General features: G+C 40.9%; 1 protein-coding gene across 4 annotated transcripts in view; it reads right to left on the bottom strand.

The window, feature by feature from the left end:
* Pwwp2a (PWWP domain containing 2A) overlaps nt 1-20,482 on the bottom strand; it is a 39,021-nt gene that overhangs the window by 12,375 nt on the left and 6,164 nt on the right. For 2 of the 4 annotated variants that reach the window (XM_021213404.2, XM_029545883.1), the window contains exon 2: nt 4,361-5,304. In XM_021213404.2, the coding sequence (XP_021069063.1) occupies nt 4,361-5,304 (944 nt within the window). Of the gene's footprint in view, nt 1-2,652; nt 5,305-20,482 lie in introns of those variants that run through there. The other 2 variants (XM_021213403.1, XM_029545882.1) reach the window with 2 other exon arrangements.

Raw genomic sequence — 20,482 nt, 5'->3', positions numbered from 1 at the left:
AAGCATAAACCTTTGAATTAAAACCTTCATTACAAGCTTTCTAGATATGTCAGTGTGGCACTAGACTGACCAAACTGCAGAACATTCACAACTTAAATGGGGGAAAAAAAAAAAACTTAACTAAACGTATACTATAAATTTCTGATTTTCTGATTCTCAATTCAGTCATTCAGTATAAAGGAAAACTGGCCATTTTCCAAATGTCTGAACATATGTTTCCTTCAATAACCAACTTTAGAAAGTACCAGCCTCTCTTAGTTGAATAAACTCCATACCCTAGATGGATCTAAGCTGATTTTAGTATCACTTCTATGTTGTCTGCCTACAATGTCTTTAGAAAAATTCCTACTTAGTACTTGTTCCACAAAGTACTAATACAATAGTAACAACCATTAATACTTTGTTCCCAGCCACATGTGTTGGTGTATGCCTGTAACACCAGCACAGAAGAGCTCAAGGTCAGCCTGGGCTATATCGGAAGATTCTGCTCCAAAAATTGAAAAAAAATATCAATATCACTTAGGAGGAAACAGTGATAGATAAAAATCTGTTAACAGAATACCTGGCTAATATGAAAAAGGCCTGGATTCAGTCCTCATCATCATATAAACTGGTGTGGTAGAATCCCTGCATGAGAGGTGGAGGCAGGAAGATCAGAAGCTGAGGTGGACTATAGGTAGGCCAGACTGCTATGCTTTAAACAAAACAGTAGCTCTGGCTGTCCTGGAACTCACTTTGTGGACCAGGCTGGCCTCGAGCTCAGAAATCCACCTGTCTCTGCCTCCCGAGTGCGGGGATTACAGGCATGCGCCACCACGCCCGGCTGAAAACAGATTTCTTCTAAAAGACCAATCCACTTGATTTCTAAGCTCTACAAAATGAAGAGGGAAACATGAGGCTTTAAATTTCTAAAGATGCCATCCTGACAACTTTATTTGGTTTCTTCCCTTGCTCATCCTTATCTTTTAGCTACTTTTTTTTTTTAAAGATTTATTTATTTATTTATTATGTGTAAGTACACTGTAGCTGTCTTCAGACACTCCAGAAGAGGGCATCAGATCTTGTTACGGATGGTTATGAGACACCATATGGTTGCTGGGATTTGAACTCCGGACCTTTGGAAGAGCAGTCGGGTGCTCTTACCCACTGAGCCATCTCACCAGTCCTGAGCTACTTTTCTTATATTGGAAATTTGTCTAAGTAAATTCTCTCTGAAGAGAAACCAAACCAAGAAAAGAAGAAAAAAGTCCATTTGGTTTATTACCATAGAGTACCTTTATCTTCTCAGAGAAAACTGTATCTCCGGTTGCAGTAGATATCAAATGGTCACCTTGCTTGGAAAATTCTACTGGGATATCTTTAAAAATAGCATCTCACTATGTGGCCCTGGCTGGTCTAGAATTCTATAGATCAGATCGGCCTCAATCCCAGAGAACATGCTAGGGCTGAAGGCATGTACCAGCACACAGAGCCAAATACACCTTTATTTTCTGGACAAGAATTCATTATGTGCCCTGGTCAATTTCTAAGTCACTCAATCCTCTTGCATCCACCTCCCAAATGATAAGATCACTAGAACACACCATCACTCCTGGCTGAATGTTATTTACATATTCCACATGGTTTATGCCATAAAGATACATTGCCAAAGCATCTGACTGTAGTAGCAATACTCACTTTCAAAGTCACAACTACAACAGCCCAGATCACACACTTCAAATTACTTTTTAGATGACTCTTGCATAAATCAAATTTTCAAAGGTAAGCAAACAAGTACTCTAAACTCAGAAAACCTAAGATATTCCCCTCATAAGCCCTCCATCACACTGTGAGCTTTCAGACCGTCATCATCAGATTAGTTTCTGTTTGCAGGAAAGAATATGCATCTTTTTCTTTAATTGTGTGTTTATTTAAATCAAAAAGCATTGACTAAGTTCCCCAGAAGAAATTCTATTTTCTTTCCCAGAAATAATCAGGTATCAAGCTTAAGGAAGCTCGTTTCCAAATTTCATTCTTTATTATTAATTATGTAGTAACTAACATATCCACAAAAGTTTACCTTTTTGTATCTCAAGTAAATACCAACTGAAACTATATCAAATTTAAGAAAACAAAAAGGCTTGGAAGCAATTTAATTCTTGAGATCACCTTGTCTCTGCGGGTACTCAGGAGGCAGAAGCAGGCAAGGCTCTGAGCATGAAATCAGCCTGGCCAGCCAAAGTGACATAGTGAGACTCTTAAAAAATAACATCTTAGGGACAGGTAGACCATGTAGAATATGGAGTTAGCTTACTAAGCTCATAAAGTAGTGATATCCGAGGCAGAAAACCAGAGAGCAAACCAACTACAATTACCTAATTTCCTAAAGCACGACATTTTATCAAAGCTAAAACTTGGGGGGGGGGGNGGGGGGGGGGGGAATGAAAAGCATTCATGAGCAGTTGATAGGAACTAGAGTTCTACCGGATGGCATTACTATAGAGCCTCACTGTACCTCCTGTTCTTTGAATTTTATCTACTCTCCAATACATTCCCTGACAGGGCAAATAAAAAAACATGTTTAATTTCTCATGTTTTCTAATCACTATTGCAAAGAATAATTTCTACTAATTTGAAACTGTTCAAAGCTTTTTGAGAAACACACACAAATAATTTGGATTTAGTTGATTTTATTTACAGCTTTTTTTTTTACATTTCAATGCATTATACAATTACATTTCTCATTTTCTGACCTGCAAACAGATTATCTTAAATGGAAAATGATTCTGAAAAACAATCAAATTAGGTACATCCAAAATGCAACAATTACACATGACATTAATTCACAAAGTGTAAACTGCTAGGGTCTGTCCTAAGAATTCAGGAACAGCCAGTCAGGAGAAATCTGACTAACTTTTGACTCAATTATTTATATACCCCAAATAAAATCTATCTAAACTTCCCAACCAAATATCTGACAGTTTGTTTTACAACCTCATTGGACAAGAGAGTGCTGACCCAAACCTGTCTAGTCTTAATAGTTCTAATCCCAAATACTGGGCAATGTGTACAGCCTGGTCTATAACTAAATGGCAAGCATGCCAATTTGTCATAGCAAGCATCTCAGTTTGTCAAACATCCAAAATCAAACTTTTATACCCTNATGTGCATAGAAAGTCTAAGTTTTCACTAGATAAAACAAGGAATCATTGAATATCCACTGTTCCCCAAGCTCCAGCCCTTACTAAAATCCCAAATATGCAACCCATGTCACATGGTGACAGGCAATNGTTTATACATGTGTATGTGTGTATATGTATGTATAGGTATGCATACATACATACACAAACAATAGCTACAAATGGCAATTAACAGTCCCTGCAAAAATTGTTTCATTTGAANCTATGGCTTCTATGCCTTAGGATGGTTTTATATTTCAAAACTGGAACATATTCCTAAAATCCTGCTTAAGAGAAAATTTGAAACATCTTTCAGTTTTCAGCTTCTTAGTGTAAAAATGGCTATATATTACNTATAAAAAGCCAACTGAGTGCAATTTCTCTCCAGTTTGACCAAGCTAGCTGGTGGAAATGATTCCTAACTAGCCAGAGATCTGCAGCAGCTCCAGTGGTACTCGCCTACCTTATTGCCTATGTTCACGTTTCAAATTGTGTCAACAAAGCCCGCACTTCAGGGGTCAGCTGCTTAGCAGCCTTAGCAGCCTCTGTGATAGCCCTGCGATANAGACCCTTTCTCTTCTTATTAAACCGTAACTGGAAGTTTTCTAGAAANGGGGAGAGTTGTGAGAGAGCAAGGGAAGATGTGGTTGGAGATGCAAACCATGAGATACGGGCCTCCTGCCGGGCTAAAAGGCCGTTATCTTTGCGGCTTACAGTGATGGTAAGAATACGGGCTGGCCACCATGGGAAGCCATATATCTTGGCCCAAACAATGTCCCCTACACATATGGTCCTGCCATCTGGTGTGATACATTTAGAGACATTTTTGGAAAAGATTTCCATTTTCAAAGAATTACGGAGGTTATTCTCTTCCTTTGAAGAGAAGGAAGTAGAAGTGGAAGAGGCAGAAGGTGCGTGCATACAGCCCGGAGGANAAACGAAGCTCTCAGAAGAGCTACACTCAGAGTTGGAGGATTTCAAATCATCCATGCTATCAATGCTACACACTGAAGCACTGGAAGAGTCGGATTTCTCTTGATTTAGGGTCAGGTAAACAGATAGACTGCTTTTGTTGCCCCTTTTGCCCAACATCCGCAGTTCCTCCTGCTCACCAGGCACATGCACTGTGCTTGTGTCCTGAACCTCACTGGCGGACACTTCCAGGCCTTCTGAGGGACTCTGTTTTTCTGAAGGGGCCTCACCTGCTGAGCGGGTGGAGGTACATCGAGACTGCGGCTTAGGGGCCAGCTTGCCACTCCGAATTTTCTCCAGTCCCGTCTTCAGAGAAGAGTCATTTTCTTCGTTCCTGTACCTTTGTGGTTTTAAACGCACTCGAGGTGGGAGAGAACCTGAGCTAGGATTCTGATACCGACGTGTGAAATGGACCTTCGAGTGTGCGTTTTTGGAAGTGGAGGTTTCACTTTGCTTCTTCTGTGCCTTTTCTTTGGCAATTTTCAATACTTCCCGAGCTTTTGCGTGATCCATGTTCTTGCTTTGGAGCACTTTCTTGGTATTTAACTGAGCTTTTGATGTATTTGCCTGAGCAGAAACCTTGACTACTCTGCCCCTGCTGTGAGTGATACTGGAAACCCTCACCACAGTGTTCCTTCTCTGGCTTTCGTTTTGGTTTTTCCCATCCACTTTATGGTCAGTTTTCAGTTTTTTGTTCACAGTAGCTACACTGTCATTTCTCCGTTTTTTATCTTCATACCTAGAAGAGTCATTGCTACCTTTCCTAATTTCCTTCTTTTCTGCAACAACACTGTTTTTACACTTATCACACAGGACTTGCCTGGGCCGTAGCTTAATCGCATTCATTATTGAAGTGGGTTCTTCCCTGTACATTTTTCGTTTGGGTCGCTTAATTTTCCGAGGAGGCGGCTGAGGTATTGATTGGTTATATGTGTCCCTGATAAACAAGGGGGGAGGATAAGGTGCTCCTTCATGGAAGAGAGGAGGTGGTTTGGAAGTCCACAGATGCTCAGGAGGAGGGACTGGAGAAAGGTCATTGGGAACAGCACCGTTCACTTCCCGCTTGACTTCTATCCCTTCTTGGAATGTGGTACTTTGGAGCTGCATGGCGTCCGGTTTGTCCTTATATTCCCTTTTGGGAAATACTGTCACAGGGATCCCATGGGGCCCAAACCTTTGAAGGAAATGGAAGAACAAAAGGAAGCTAGTGAGTTGATATCTATAACTCAACTTCTTAAATGTAAACAACTTCATACGCATGTATACAAGAATCTAAAATATACTATTGCTGTCTCCAAAGCAACAAAAATTCTCCACTTCTTTTTATTCTACATTTTAGAGAAAACTAGAAATAACCCAAATAAATGGTTACTCTAGACAATACCAGAGTGGCTTTACTTAAAATGGATCTGTTATCAGACAGATTAATATGAGATGCCATGTGTTATTAAACTCACTGAACCATGTACATTTTCCAGTAAATGCACCCATATATTAGATGTAATCATTTTCCTCTGGTCATAATACCTCTCAATAGCTTAATAAAAGGCAGGGCGGTAGTACCTGTCGGTAATCTCTGCGCTCAAGGCTACGGCAGGAACACCTAAAGTTCCAGGTCAGTTTAAACAGCACAGAATTCAGATGTTCCAAGTATTTCCAATGCTGACAGGCAGAGCTGCGTGGTTTCAAAGTTTGTTTTCTATTACTTTGTATATACTGGTGTTTTGGCTCCATGAATACCATCTATCTATATACCATGAGTACAGTGCCTTCAGAAGCCAGAAGAGAATCCCCCAGACTGGATTACAGATTACTGTGATCTGCTATGTTGGTGCTGGGGGCTGAACCCAGGTCCAGGAGAGCAGTCTCTGCTCTTAACTGATGACTCATCCCTTCAGTGTCCCTGAGTGTCACTTTTTAAAATCACATACTACATTCATAAATCACTTCAGCTGGGCAGAATGGTGCGTATCTGCAGTGGCAGTACCCAGGAGGGTATGACAAAGGACTGAGTTCAAAGCCAACTTGTTTAACACAGCCAAGGTCTCTTGTCTCAAAGAGAGAAAGCAAAGAAAAGAATAAAGGAAATTTCAAGTATTTTCAAGTGTAATACAATTTCAAACCAGTTGTATAGCCAGTATGCATGTATAGATAGATCCCAGCTTCAGTGGGAAAGGGAAAGAGCAGAAAATAAGAACTGTTTCTCAGACAAACCTGGAAATGTAACTGGCTTGATGTAACTTGGTTGAAATAAAGAAACTTTCAGTTAAATTTGCTGGTTTTATTGCATTTGCATAAAAACAAAACCATATTCCAAGTTTCTCAGTGTATGTCAGCATGCAAATTTTAAAAAACACTGAGAAGACAGCATCTAGCACAAGACAATGCTAATGCCAGTTTTCTAAGGCAAAGTCACAGAGAACCAATGGTCAGCAGCAGACTATCAGGTCATGAAGAACCCTGTAAATTAGAAGAATATGTTTTCTATGTCAGGTTTTTGAAAAGAACAAGTGTTTGGGTTTTTTGCTCATTTGTTTCTGTGTTTTATGTTCTTGTCCTCTTAAATATTCTCCAAAAGGTTCAGAATAACTTTTTAAAAATAAATCTTTGGTCAGTCGTGGTGACTCATGCCTTTAATCAAGAGGCAGAGACAGGAGGATCTTTGTAAGTTCAAGGCTAACCTGATCTATGTATCAAGTTCTAGGACAGCCAAGATTATTGAGAAAGATTCTGTGTCAAAAACAAAAAACAACCAAACAAAAAAGATAGGATCCTCTCATTATCTTTGCTAAAAACTAATAAATCTTTAGGCTAGGGAATTTAATATATAATAATCTGAATGATTTTGTTTACTTTTTGAAATTATGTTTCACTATGTATTCTAAGCTAACTTAGAAACGGCTATGTAGTAGCAGCTGGCCTTAAACTCAAATCCTCCTGCCTCTGCCTCACAAATCCTGGGAATGACAGGCATGCCCCATCATGCCCAGTCAATCTACAGTGAAGTTCTCAGAGCACTTAGCAAGTGTAAATTTTAGTTTTGCATGTATAAAATAAAAGGTTAGTAGTTCCCAGCTCGTGGATTCAGGTAATCCTCAACAAAATCATCAACAAATATTAGGCATATATGTTCCTTCATTTAGATAGTTTTAGCCTTTACTTACATCTAGATTGAATTTATTTTAACTGGAGCGTGGAGGCAATGCACATTGCATGTTGGTGTCTGGGGAGGACAGGTGTCAAATACCCTGGAGCTGGAGCAGTGGAAATTTTAAGCAGCCTAACCTGGGCTTTAAGGAACCTATCAGGTCCTCTGGAACAGCAGTAAGTACTCTTAATCGCCGAAACATCTCCCTGAGCCCCAAAAATATTTAAATAATTACAAAATCACCTCAAGGAACCAGAAAAATATATCACTTTAAGAAAAGCAGGATCACACATTCTCACTCATCTCAATCATCATGTTGCCGCCTAACATGGACAGTGAGACACTAGTTATGAAACCAGTTTCAACGGTTATACTATGATTAAATCAAAATCCATGTATAAAAACCAGTCAGAGTAATACTCATTTATGTATAATTACCAGACATGAGTATCTCTTCTTGGGTGAAGCAGGATGTTTAGGAATTCAAGGTCAGTCTCAAGATACCTGAGACACTTCTCCACAGACACATACTTATTTTTAACTAACCATAAGTTTGAAAGCCATTAACCTAAGACACCAAACCGTTAGCTCGCAGTACTAAGCTAGGCAATGGCACACACTTGTAGTCTCAACAGGATCAAGGCTGAGGCCGGCCTGGAACACACAGTGAGATCCTGTGTTGATAAGCAAAGGATTGGGTATCTGAACTTTCCATAAGCACAGTTGCTTAGGTTTTTCTAAAGCAGACATTTATATCCTACATCAATGCCCAACAAGGAGCAACCTCAGCAGAGGGAAAGGAGTAAGGATGCAAATGAAAGGTGGAATGGAATCTCTTGTATGAGCTTCTTCTTAAAGAACTGCTTGCAAACGCTATGCTGAGCATCTTCTCCATGTGTGGCACAGCACTTAGGCATCTTTAGTCTTTAATTACCACAGAAAGATTCTGATGGGCGCAGCTGAGTGGCCAAGTATGTGCTAGGCCCAAGAGATTCAATCTTTTCTTCTGCTCAAACAAACAAAAATTTCTGCCATATATGATGGTATATGGTGGGCTAAGAAAGGAGAATCTAGATTCCAAGACCTCTTAGGCTATATTCAAGTTTCTATCCACTCCACCACCACCACCACCACCACCACCCACCCACCCATCCACCCACCCGCCCCCCCACCCCACCCCCACTCATATACTTTATGGCTCATTGCTTGCCTGGGCATCCTGGCATAGATCCCCAGCACCACACAAAGTAATTAAAAATAATTTGTGAGGGAAAAGTAGATAAAGATCCAAGAGACCTCTGTACTGACTTTGTACTTCCTGTGGCTACAATTATTTTCAAATCCTTTTCAAAACTGACTCTTTTGAACAAGTAGCAAGTAACCAAAGTTAAAGGAGGAAATGAAGATTGGTCAGGATGAGAAACATCAGTGAAGAAGCACAGTCTAGGAGTTTGGGTGAAATGTACCTGGCTTACATTAGTAATCCTAGCATGCTTGGGAAGTGAAGGCAAGAGGGTCTAAAGTTCATAAAAGACTGTCAAACAAACCAATAAGCAAACAAATCCCTATCACTTCTGGGAGTAATGATGGTGTCAAAGCCACATGAACTGTGAATGGCAGCGCACCAATCACCCCAGACTATGTCAAGAAGCAGCAGAAAGATCTAGGGTCTGAGTGGGCTACATAGTAAGACCCTGTCTCCAAACTCCAAAAACAGGAAATGGTTTATTTCATTCTAAGTTTTGGATCCCATTTAAGATAGGGGTATTACTCATGATTCTGCTCACAATTTCTAGTATTGCTAATCAATCTTAGGAAGCTAATGGAGCTTGTCTCAAAAAAATGAAAGCACAACATCGTAATTCATGTCACTTTGCTACACAGTGTGGGTCTCAAAGAGGTACTCAAGTACACTTCTAGGATGGCTTAAGCACAGCAGCCTCACGTACCTAGGTGACTTCCCAGTTTCAGTGGCCCATATAATAATTTTGTTATAGTATATTGTCCTAGTTATGATAAATCTTTACTTTCTCAAATGTAAAGCTTTATGGTAATATATTGATTATAGTTTTAGGCTAGACATGGTACACATGCCTATAATCAAATCCTAAAATTTGTGAGGTAGCATTAAGAGGGTCAGGTTGGGGTTAGAGATGGCTCAGTGGTTAAGAGCATTATTGCTCTTCTAAGAGTACCTGAATCTGAGTCTCAGCTCCCATGTTAAAGGACTCAACCTCCTGTTAACTACAGCTCCAGGAGATCCTACAGATTTGGCCTCAGTGGGCACCTACCCACACAGCAACACACAACTACAGGATTAAAAAATAGAGATGGAGCCGGGCCTGGTGGCGCAGGCCTTTAATCCCAGCACTCGGGAGGCAGAGGCAGGCGGATTTCTGAGTTCGAGGCCAGCCTGGTCTACCAAGTGAGTTCCAGGACAGCCAGAGCTATACAGAGAAACCCTGTCTTGAAAAACAAAAAAAAAAAAAAAATAATAATAATAATAATAAAAAAATAGAGATGGGGGATCAAGGGTCACAAGGCAATGGCAGCACAGCAGCTGGGCAAGTGAGTGTGGAGCAAGCTGGAGTGGGGGAGCAAAGGGGTAGTAGGCACCACCAGGCTGCAGAAACAGCAAGTGCACAAGTTACTATCAAGTAAAACCAATGGAAGCTGCAATTCAGGCTGGACATGGAAAAATGGATGGACAGACACCAGGAGTAGCTGCTGTTTTGTGGCACAATCAGATAAGCCAGATAAGGTCAACATTGATGAACTGTTGGGAATTAGACAGTCAAGAGGAAAGATGCAAAATCCAGGGGCTCTTGGAGTACTACTCAAATCCCACAGAGGACATCATCCAGTAGCTGGTGGTCAAGCTGCAAGGCCTACATAAGCAGACACAGCCCAGCCTCTCAGGTGACCACAGCCTGAGTCCCTGCAAGGATTGGACATACACACTACCTGCCCCACCTTGACTGTTGCCTGTATCTCTCCACTCCCAATCCCCCCAAATCCATATTGTTATTTAATGGCTCTGTAATAGTGTTATTTATATTTAATGGTTCTGTAATAGGAAAAAAGGTGCATATAAACACACACACAATTGGCTACATGACCTCAAGACCAGCTTGTACTAACTAGACTCCATCTCAGCAGTAGTAGTAGTAGTAATAACAGTAATATTTAACCCTAAGTAACCTTTAACTTCCAGAGAAGTCTAGGGAATAGAAAATTATAAGCTAGCACATTTTAGAATTCCGTGCATCATTTCAGTTTTTGCTCACAGACCAACTTTACAGTGCAGCAAATGTTTATCAACAGATCCAAAGGTCTTTAGATTTTTTTTGTAAAAATGAAATGCAAGAAACATGCAGCTTTAAACTGATGTTCAATAATCAGTTTAGCATTTTTGCATCTGTATGTTTAATAAAATAAATATCTGCAGCCTAATATAGTATGAAATTAAATAAGTTATCAAGATTTATGAAAACCACTTATAGGATCATTGTGAAATATAATTAGCATTGAGTGATTGAAAGAATAATTAGAGGGACTAAGTGTAACTCAGTGATGAGGCCCTGTTTGTCAACATTCCCCAAAACACATAAGTGCTTTATTTAGAGTTACATCTACAAACTTTGTGATTTTTAAGATTTGAGAGTATCTAAAAATTACAGTTTGTAGGGCTGGTGAGATGGCTCAGTGGGTAAGAGCACCCAACTGCTCTTCCGAAGGTCCGGAGTTCAAATCCCAGCAACCACATGGTGGCTCATAACCATCCCTAACAAGATCTGACTCTCTCTTCTGGAGTGTCTGAAGACAGCTACAGTGTACTTACATATAATAAATAAATAAATCTTTTTTAAAAAAATTACAGTTTGTAGATAACATCTCACTATGTAACCTAAGCTTACTTTGAATTCATGATCTCCTAACTCAGGAATGCTGGAATTACAGGCATCTGCCACCTAAAACTCTGTGCTGTTAAAAGTAGTGAAGAATTACTAGCTTAGTTAGTGCCCAAAACAGAATAATGCTGATTAAGTTATACTTCATAGTGACAACTATGAAGACAAATCTATTCAACTTCAAATTAGCTATTTACCAAAGGGTTTTAAATCACAAAAACTTGACTTCTGGGTCACTACCCCAAAACAACAAATCAAACTTCTAAGTGTACATAGGGGAAAAAAAAGCCAATTTATATGAGCTTCAGTTTCAGGCATCCACGGTGTATTGGTTTGAATAATAATGGCCCCATAGGCTCATATAGGTATGGCCTTGTTGGAGGAAGTGCATGATGAGGGGTAGGCTTTGAGGTTTCAAAAGCCCATCAGGCACCCCATGACTCTCTCTGCCTCATGACCTGGATGTAGCTTCTCAACTATAGTTCCAGCACATACCTTGCATACTCCATGCTGACAACTGACTAAACCTCTGAAATTGTAGGCAAGCCTCTTTTGTAACAGTTGCCTTGGTTACTACATAACAGAACACAAAGATATAAGTTGATACCAGGGACTGGAGTACTGCTGTGACAGGCCTGGTTGTTAGAAAAATGTGCAAAACTTTGGGACTTAAGACTAGAACACTAGGTTGAATGCTGAGTGGGGCTTATTGGTCCATCCTAGTAGAAGCATGGAAGGTGGTAGTGCTTACAATGACTTGAACTGTGGGGACCACTAAAAAAGTTCCAGAGAAGAATATTAATAAGTAGCCTGGAGACCATTCTTGTGCAATTTTGGCAATAAATGTGGCTGCTTTTTGTCCTTGTCCTGAAAATCTGCCTGACACTAACTGAAGTATTTTGGATTAATAGCACTGGCAGGAGATTTGAAGACAGCCTAGCACTGACTGTGTCCTGTGGTTGTTGGTAATCACTTACGCAGACCTACAATGACAAGGAACACTTGAGGCAAGGAGAAATACAAAAGGTACAGCTTGAGAAGAAAAGGAACACCAGGAAACGTTTTTGTTGGCCAAGTCCTATGGTCCAGGAAATAAGTTTAAAGACAAGCCTGATGTTTAAATGGAATAGGGCATGGTGGTAACCTCAGGGCAAGATCACCCCACCCCAAACTAAGCTTCCAACTTGTGGGAAAAAAATGAAAAGGAAAGAAAGCTTAAGCAGTGAAGAGACTCATCAACAGAAAGTTGGATGTAAATGTCATTGAAAGTGGGGCCAAGTTCCAGCCCCAGCAAGCAGCACAACTTAGCAGCTTTGGCCATGACCACCTTTATCAAGATACAAGGAGTTTGTAGAATTTCCTTTTTGTCTCACGGAGTTGCTGAGGCCAGAATGTTAGGGGTGTCCCAGCATGGAAGCCCAGAGGCTATTACAAAAAAGTGAAAGTGAAGCATGGATTGTGTTGGGAGGCCCCAAGATGCGGGAGATGCCAGAACTAGTCTGCAGTATGGAACCAGCCCAAGAGAGTGTGTTGCAGTCAACTAGCAGAAAGAAGCTGGTTATCTTAAGAGCGTTTTGACATCAGACATGGAGATGTAAAATGTGTAGATTTTACCCTGCTAGTTTTTGGTCTTGCTTTGGTCCACTATGCTCCTTTTCCTGTCTTTTTGAAATGGTAATTTATATTCTGTGCCACTGTATGTTGGAAGTATGTGACGTACCTTTTGATTTTGATCTTACAGGGGATTAGAGTTAAAAGATTGCCATGAGCCAGGCGTGGTGGCGGACGCCTTTAATCTCAGCACTTGGGAGGCAGAGGCAGGTGGATTTCTGAGTTCGAGGCCAGCCTAGTCTACAAAGTGAGTTCCAGGACAGCCAGGGCTACACAGAGAAACCCTGTCTCGAAAAACCAAAAAAAGAAAAAAAAAAGCCTATGAGGGCCAAGGAATGGAATGTGGTAGTTTGAATGAGGATGGCCCCCACAGACTTATATAGATATGGCTTTGAGAAGTACCTATGATAACTGGGGAACTTGAAAAATATCCCCCATAGATGGAGCGGATCACTCTACTTAAATATCTAGAAATAAAAAACAAACAGAAGCAGAGTAGACATGGTGGTTGCCAGGCAGAACCTGAGGAAGGAAAACAGGGTATCTGTTGTCAAGCAAGTTTTAATTTGTAAGATGGGAGTAGTGATGCCCCAACAATGACTTAACATCACTCAAATGCACACCCAATGGTCAAGATGCTAAACTCTGTATGCAATTTTTACATTAAAAAAACAATTTGAAGCCAGGTTGGTAGCTCAATTAGTACGCAGGAATCTGAAGCAGGACTGCCACAGTCTGATCTAAATAGTGAGCTTCTGGTCAGTCTTACATGTAAGTATGAGACTTGGTGACAAAGAGCAGAAAGAGCTGAGAATGTACTCAGCTGACAAAGTGCTTACCTAGCATGCACAAAGCCCTGAGCTTGGTCCTCAGCACAGCAAACATAAGTATGTTGGTGTATGCGTGTAACAACACTTAGGAAATGGAGGCAGAGGGATCAGTTCAAGGTCATCTCTACCAGAGAGTAAATTCAAAGATGCCCCAGTCTATATGAGACCCTATGAGACACACCCCCATCTCAAAAAGCAAACAAATGGAACAGATGCATATAGCATCTACCCAGATATAGGAAAAACAGTGAAAACTATCATATTTGTAATTTTTGTTGTTGTTCTTGTTTTTTGAGACAGGGTTTCTCTTGTAGCTCTGGCTGTCCTGGAACCCATTCTGTAGACCAGGCTGGCCTTGAACTCAGAAATCCACCTGCCTCTGCCTCCCAAGTGCTGGGATTAAAGGCATGCACCACCACTGCCCGTCATATTTGTAATTACTAGTGTATGGAAAATAATAATTTCTCAGTGGAAAAAAAGACAAGATGGCATCTGGTAGCTTTAAATGTAGAACTCTGAAAACATTATTCTTTACTCCCAGAAGTAAATCAGACAAACACAAGTTGAGAAACAGTCACTATAACTTATGGATCAAATTGCAACTAAATATACAATGATTGGGAGGATGGAATAAAGGAAACTTAAGCTATTTGGGGGGAGGGAGGACAGCAGGGCGGGGGAACTGTTGGTTTGTTTGTTTCAAGACAAGATTTCTCTACCTAACAACCCCATAAGTCCTACAACTTGCTTTGTAGACCAGGCCTGCCTCTGCCTCCCAAGTGCTGGGATTAAAGTGAGCACCACCATGTCCTGCTGTAAAGTTAATTTTAAAAAATGAAAGGTTGGAGTGGCTTCATCAGCAACTGATAGGAGCAGAAGCCGATTCCCACAGCAAACCATTAAGTGAAGTTGGGAGAATCAAGTGGGAGAGGAAGAACTGTAGGAGCCAGAGGACTCAAGGACACAACCGGACAACAGCCCACCGTATCAACTGACCAGAGTCACAGGGGCTTGCAAAGACTAAACTTATAATCAGGGCACCTTCATGGGCCTGCCCTAAGCCCTGTGCACATGGTGTGTATGGGGTGTACTTTGGTTTTCTTGTGGAACTCGTAACTATGGGAGCAGGGGCTGCCTCTGAATCTTCTGCCTGCTTTTGGGACCCTTTACCTAGGGTCCTGCCATAGTCTTACTACAACTTTCTATGCTGTATTTGCTTGATATCCATGGGAGGCCTGCCCTTTTCTTAAAGGAAAGGGAAGGAAAAGGAGGTGGGGTAAGGGGCTGGGAGGGGAGAAGGGAGGAGAAACTGCAGTCAGGAGGTAATACATGAGAAAAATGTTTTTTAAATTACAAAAGAAACAAAAAGAAAAAAAAGGAAAAAACAAAGAAAAGAAAAAGAAAAAGAAAAGAAAGGCAGGCAGGCAGGCAGGCAAGCAAGCCTAGACAGATGGTTGAGAGCACTGGTTGTTCTTGCAGAAGCCCTGGGTTTGATTCCCAACACGCACATGGTGGTTCCCAACCATCCCTAACTTACCAGTTCCAGGGATATCTGTGCTCAGAAAACATGCAGACAAAACAATCACACATAACATAAAATAAATAAATCTAATTTAAAACTTAAAAAAGAAAAGAAAACAATGTGGGGAAAAAATTCAAGACACAATAATGCAAACACAAGTCTAATTCTAGCATTTTTTGGAGGGGAAGCTGGGGCAAAAGAATCGTAAACTCAAGGCCAGTCTGTATGATAGAGTAAGAGGCCATCTTAAAATAAGACTGGTGAGATGGCTCAGTAGGTAAAAGCGTTTGCCATCCAAATCTGACAATGTGAATGTGATCTCCAAAAGCCAAGAATGAACTCCACAAAGTTGTCCTTTGACATCCTCACATGCACTGTGGAATATGTACGCACTCATACAGATGCACACACATTATATATAACAATGAAAATGTTTTTAAAAATCTAAAGTATGTGTGGTGTTGTTATATATATGCATACAAACACATCTGAGAATGATGTTTTCAACCTAATGCTAAAAATTTTAGGGAAAGATGTTTCTATCAATAATGATAAAAAACAGGGGCTAGAGAGATGGCTCAAAGGTTAAGAATGTGTTGTTTCTCCAGAGGACCAGTCTGTACCACATTACCCTCATCAGGAAGCTCACAACTATCCGACCTCCCCAGGGGGGTTCACTCTGGCCTCCTCAGGCGGCTGCACACACATGCATATACCCACACTAGATACACTTTCTTTTCCTACCTTTTTTTTCCCCCAAAACAGGGTTTCTCTGTGTAGCCTCAGCTGTCCTGGAACTTACACTGTAGACCAGGCTGGCATCAAACTCACAGAGATCTGCCTGCCTCTGCCTCCCAAGTGCTGAGACTAAAGGTATGCACCCTAACTGCCCAGCCTGTCAGTTCCGCATGGTTGCTTACATATATCTAAGGAGCTCCAATGGTTACTGCTAGACTCTTCAGCACCAAGCATGCATATAGTAAACATATTCACATGCAGGCAAACATTCATAAACATAAAATTAAAAAATATTTTAAAAACAAAGATTGATAAAACAAAAAAATAATGTTAAAGTAATGGGACAAAGTTTTAAAAATTATCAACTATCTGGGTATAGTGATGCACGCCTATAATTTCAGCAGAAAGGTCGGATATTCAGTGCAGTCATCCTTAGCTACAATTCATGTTCCAAGCCAACCTGAACTATTAGATCCTGAGGCAAGACACACACACAAATTAAAGACCTAGGTAAAAACATTACGATAGAGTTCTCTACAATGATTGAAAACTTCAAAATAAGCCAGGTGCAGTGGCACAAGACTTTAATCCCAGTAATTACAGATGTCTTTTTAGTTTGAGTCCAGTCTGGTCTACACAGGGAGTTCAGACAGCCAAGAGCTATCATATAGTAAGACTCTGTCTCAAAAACAAAAACAGAAAAGAAAAGAAAGTTAATTGCAGAAACAGTTTAGGGACATTCCTTAGTAGATGAAGTGCTGCCTCACCAGTAAGAGAACATAGTTTGATCCCTAGAACCATTTGTAATCCTGGCACTGATGAAGTGGAGGCAGGCAGATCCCTGGAGCTCACTAGCTAACCACCCTGGTGTGAATTGCAAGCACCCAGTCCCATGTCTCAAAAAACAAGGCAAGCGGCTAGAAAGCTGGCACCTGCTGCTCTTCCAGAGGACCCAAACTCAGTTTTCAGCACCCAAGTCAAGTGGCTCAACAACAATCTATAATTCTAGCTCCAGGGGATCTAACATCTATGGCCTATACTGTCACCTGCACTCACGAACAGACACACACATGAGAATATAATTAAAAAAACTAAAACTTGAAAACAAGGTAAACAATTCATGAAGAATGACACCTGAAATTGTCTCCTGGCCTCCATATGCACCTGCAAGCACCCATGTGCATGTATGTAGGCATATGCTCTCCTATGGGTGTATAAACAACGTTCCATCATTTACTACAGTGTTGTAGGGAAAATAGTGCTTTCAATTAACACACCATTTAGATACCCCACTCCCAAAAATACATTAAAAATAGGTTTCTAAAATTCTAATCTTGGGACTAGAGAAATGGCTCAAGATTTAAGAGCTCCCTCCAGAGGATTTGATTTCCAGCACTCACCTGGTGACTTATAACTACTTATAACTCTAATCACTGGTGATCCAACACCCTCTTCTGGCCTTCATGGGAACTAGTCACACAAATGGTACACAGACATACACGCAGGTAAAACACTCAAACACATAAATTAAAAAATAAAGATTAAAAGATACTAACTTGAGCTAGTACTCAATATGTCTAAGACACTAAATGCAATCATTAAGGCCATACACACACACACAAAATCTCGCTTTTTTGTTTTTGTTGTTTTTCTTTTGGAGGTCAGAGCTGGAGGGAGGCTCAAGACAGCTGCTCTGTGTAGCCCTGGCTGTCTTGGAAGCTTCTCTACAGACCAGGATGGCTTTGAAGTCACAGAATTCCGACTGAATTCCGTCCTGAATGCTGGGACTAAAGGTGCACTACACTACCACTACCACCACCACCGGGCCAAGGAAATAATCTTAGTTTCATCAAAACCATTTTTTTTCTTTCTTTTTTTTTTTTTGGTTTTTTTTTTTTTGGAGACAGGGTTTCTCTGTGTAGCCATGGCTGGCCTGGAACTCACTCTGTAGACCAGGCTGGCCTCGAACTCAGAAATCCGCCTGCCTCAGCCTCCCAAGTGCTGGGATTAAAGGCACGCGCCACCACGCCCCGCTCTATTTTTTTTTTTTTCTTTCTTTTTGACAGGTTCTCCTTATATAGCCCCAGCAGGCCAGGAACTAGCTATATCTGACTATACCAAAGCTCTTAAGGAAAAAGAATTTTTTTTAATTGAGGCTTATCTGGCCAACCTGAACACCTGAATTTGATCCTCAGGTAGGAGAGAACAGAATCTCAGAAGTTGTTCTTTGACTTCCACACAAACCAGGGCATGCACATACATAGTTACATGCACATGTAAGCACCCAGAGATACTAAAGTAAATAAAGGTTAAGTTAAAGGGGTGGGGGTGGGGGCGCAGGTGCAGGCCAGTTGGCCAAATGCCAGGGTGGGTATGGTGGTGCTTTCCTGCAATTCCAAGACTTGGAAGTCAGAAGACAGATGATAGGGAGTTCAAGATTCTCCCCCCACAGCTACTAGTGAACTTTAGGGCAGACTGGGATACATGAGACCCTATTTAAAAAAAAAAAAAAAAAAAAAAAAAAGTATTTATTTTATGTATATGGGTATAGTGTAGCTGTCTTCAGACACACCAGAAGGCATCACATCCCATTACAGATGGCTGTGAGCCATCATGTGGTTGCTGGGAATTGAACTCAGGACCTCTGAAAGACCAGTCAGTGTTCTTAACTGCTGAGCCAACTTTCCAGCTCCAGATCCTATTCTTTAAAAATAAAAAATAAAGAAGATCACAGCACACTGTAATGGCACAGGCCATGAACCCCAACACTTGAGAGGCACAGGCCAGCCTGGTCTACATAGTGAGTTCCAAACCAGCCAAAGCTAAATTTAACAAGACTTTGTTCCCAACCCCACACCCCCCAAAAAACCCATACAAACACAAAAAGGGCCACACAAGGTGGTTCCCAGTCCAGTGGGTAAAGGTGTTGGCCACCAAGCCAACAACCTGAATTTAACCGCCATGGTAGAGAAAAACAAATCCTGCAAATTGTCCTTTGACTTGGTCCCCAAAACACGATAAATAAAAGAAGCGTAGGGTTAGTAGTCTGGCATTGTGGCTACTGGGGTTAGTGGCAGTAACTGGCTAGGATAGGGCAGAAGAACCCTAAGTTCGACAACGACAAAACAATCGGTGACAGAATGCTCCTCTCTAATGTGCATGAAGTCCTGGATTCAATCCCCAGCACTGGGCAAAAAGTAAATCACCTGGGGACCAGAGCATATGTCTGCCATCTCAGCCTTTAGGAATTAGAAGCAGGAGGTTCAGGACTTCAAAGCTAGACTCAGCGATCAAGTTTGAGGCAAAGCTAGACTTTATGAGACCCAGCCCCCATAAAGAATAAAAGAAAAGAAATGCATATAAACAAATGAATGAATGAATGAAACAATAAATACATAATAGATGTAGAAGAAATAAAGTTCTGCAATTCCAGAACTTAGAAGGAAAAGACAGGGCGAGACAAGGTAAAGGGTCTCACCTTGTCTTAAATAACAACAGGCACCTTGTATATTCCTAGTAACATCTACCATTCATAATTTAAGCAATTTACTTAATCTGGCACTATGTCTGCAATTTAACACTGAAAGCCCTTTCAGTGTGAAATGAAACAATGTATATAACACAGAAATGGCAACTGTAGGAGCTTGTGAAGCAGCCTAAGCATAGGTGAAACCTGGACTGCATCCTCAACCTCTAACAAGAGGTGGGAGCATGCATGCCATCTATAATTGCAGCACTAAAGACAAAGGAAGGAGCGTTGGAAGTTCCAGGTCATCCTCAACTACACAGTAACTGAGGCCTGTTAAACTAAAGACCCTGTTCTCAAGAAATTAAAAAAATAAAATAAAAATAAAGAAATGGCAAGTGCAGTGTACTTATTAAGTGGAGAAAGTAGAGTTGGGCCGCTCTGTTAGATAACAGAAATGAGAAGAGAGGGAACTACAGTTAGGCAACTAAAACAATTGGTTGAAAGAGATAAAGATTAAAATTATGGACAACTTATACCTGCAGTGGGCAGCTAAAGCTAAAACACCCCTTCCAAGTGTACATACTAGATTGTCAACAAGAATCTGGATCTGTTACCCAAGCTGAACATCCTCCAAACTCATTGCCTAGTTTGCAAATTATATTCCATTCTAAATTAAAATAACTTCTTATAGCAGGATTATGCAATTTTGTTTGAACTAAACTATCCCTAAAAACCGGTGTCTCCTATAACAATCACACTAAGAGTAAAACTGATAAGGATGGGGTCAGAAGTCTGTACACTCTAAAAGATAGTTTATATGTATGGGTGCTTTGCCTGCATGTATTTATGAAGACTTCATACATACAGTGCCCGTGGAGATCAGAAAGTTGGATCCCCCGGAGCAAGAGTCAGACAGCTGTGAGCTGTCTTGTATGAGCTGAGAACGGAAGCTGTATCTTCTCGAAGAGTCCAGCCATCTTTGCAACCCCAGAAATTTATACACTTTTAAGAACTACTGACTAGCCGGGCGGTGGTGGCGCACGCCTTTAATCCCAGCACTCGGGAGGCAGAGGCAGGTGGATTTCTGAGTTCGAGGCCAGCCTGGTCTACAGAGTGAGTTCCA

The sequence above is a fragment of the Mus pahari genome, chromosome 14 (assembly GCF_900095145.1).
Source record: "Mus pahari chromosome 14, PAHARI_EIJ_v1.1, whole genome shotgun sequence".
Lineage (NCBI taxonomy): Eukaryota > Metazoa > Chordata > Mammalia > Rodentia > Muridae > Mus > Mus pahari.
Note: the sequence above shows the minus strand (reverse complement) of the source record. Positions and strands in the feature narration are given on the sequence as shown.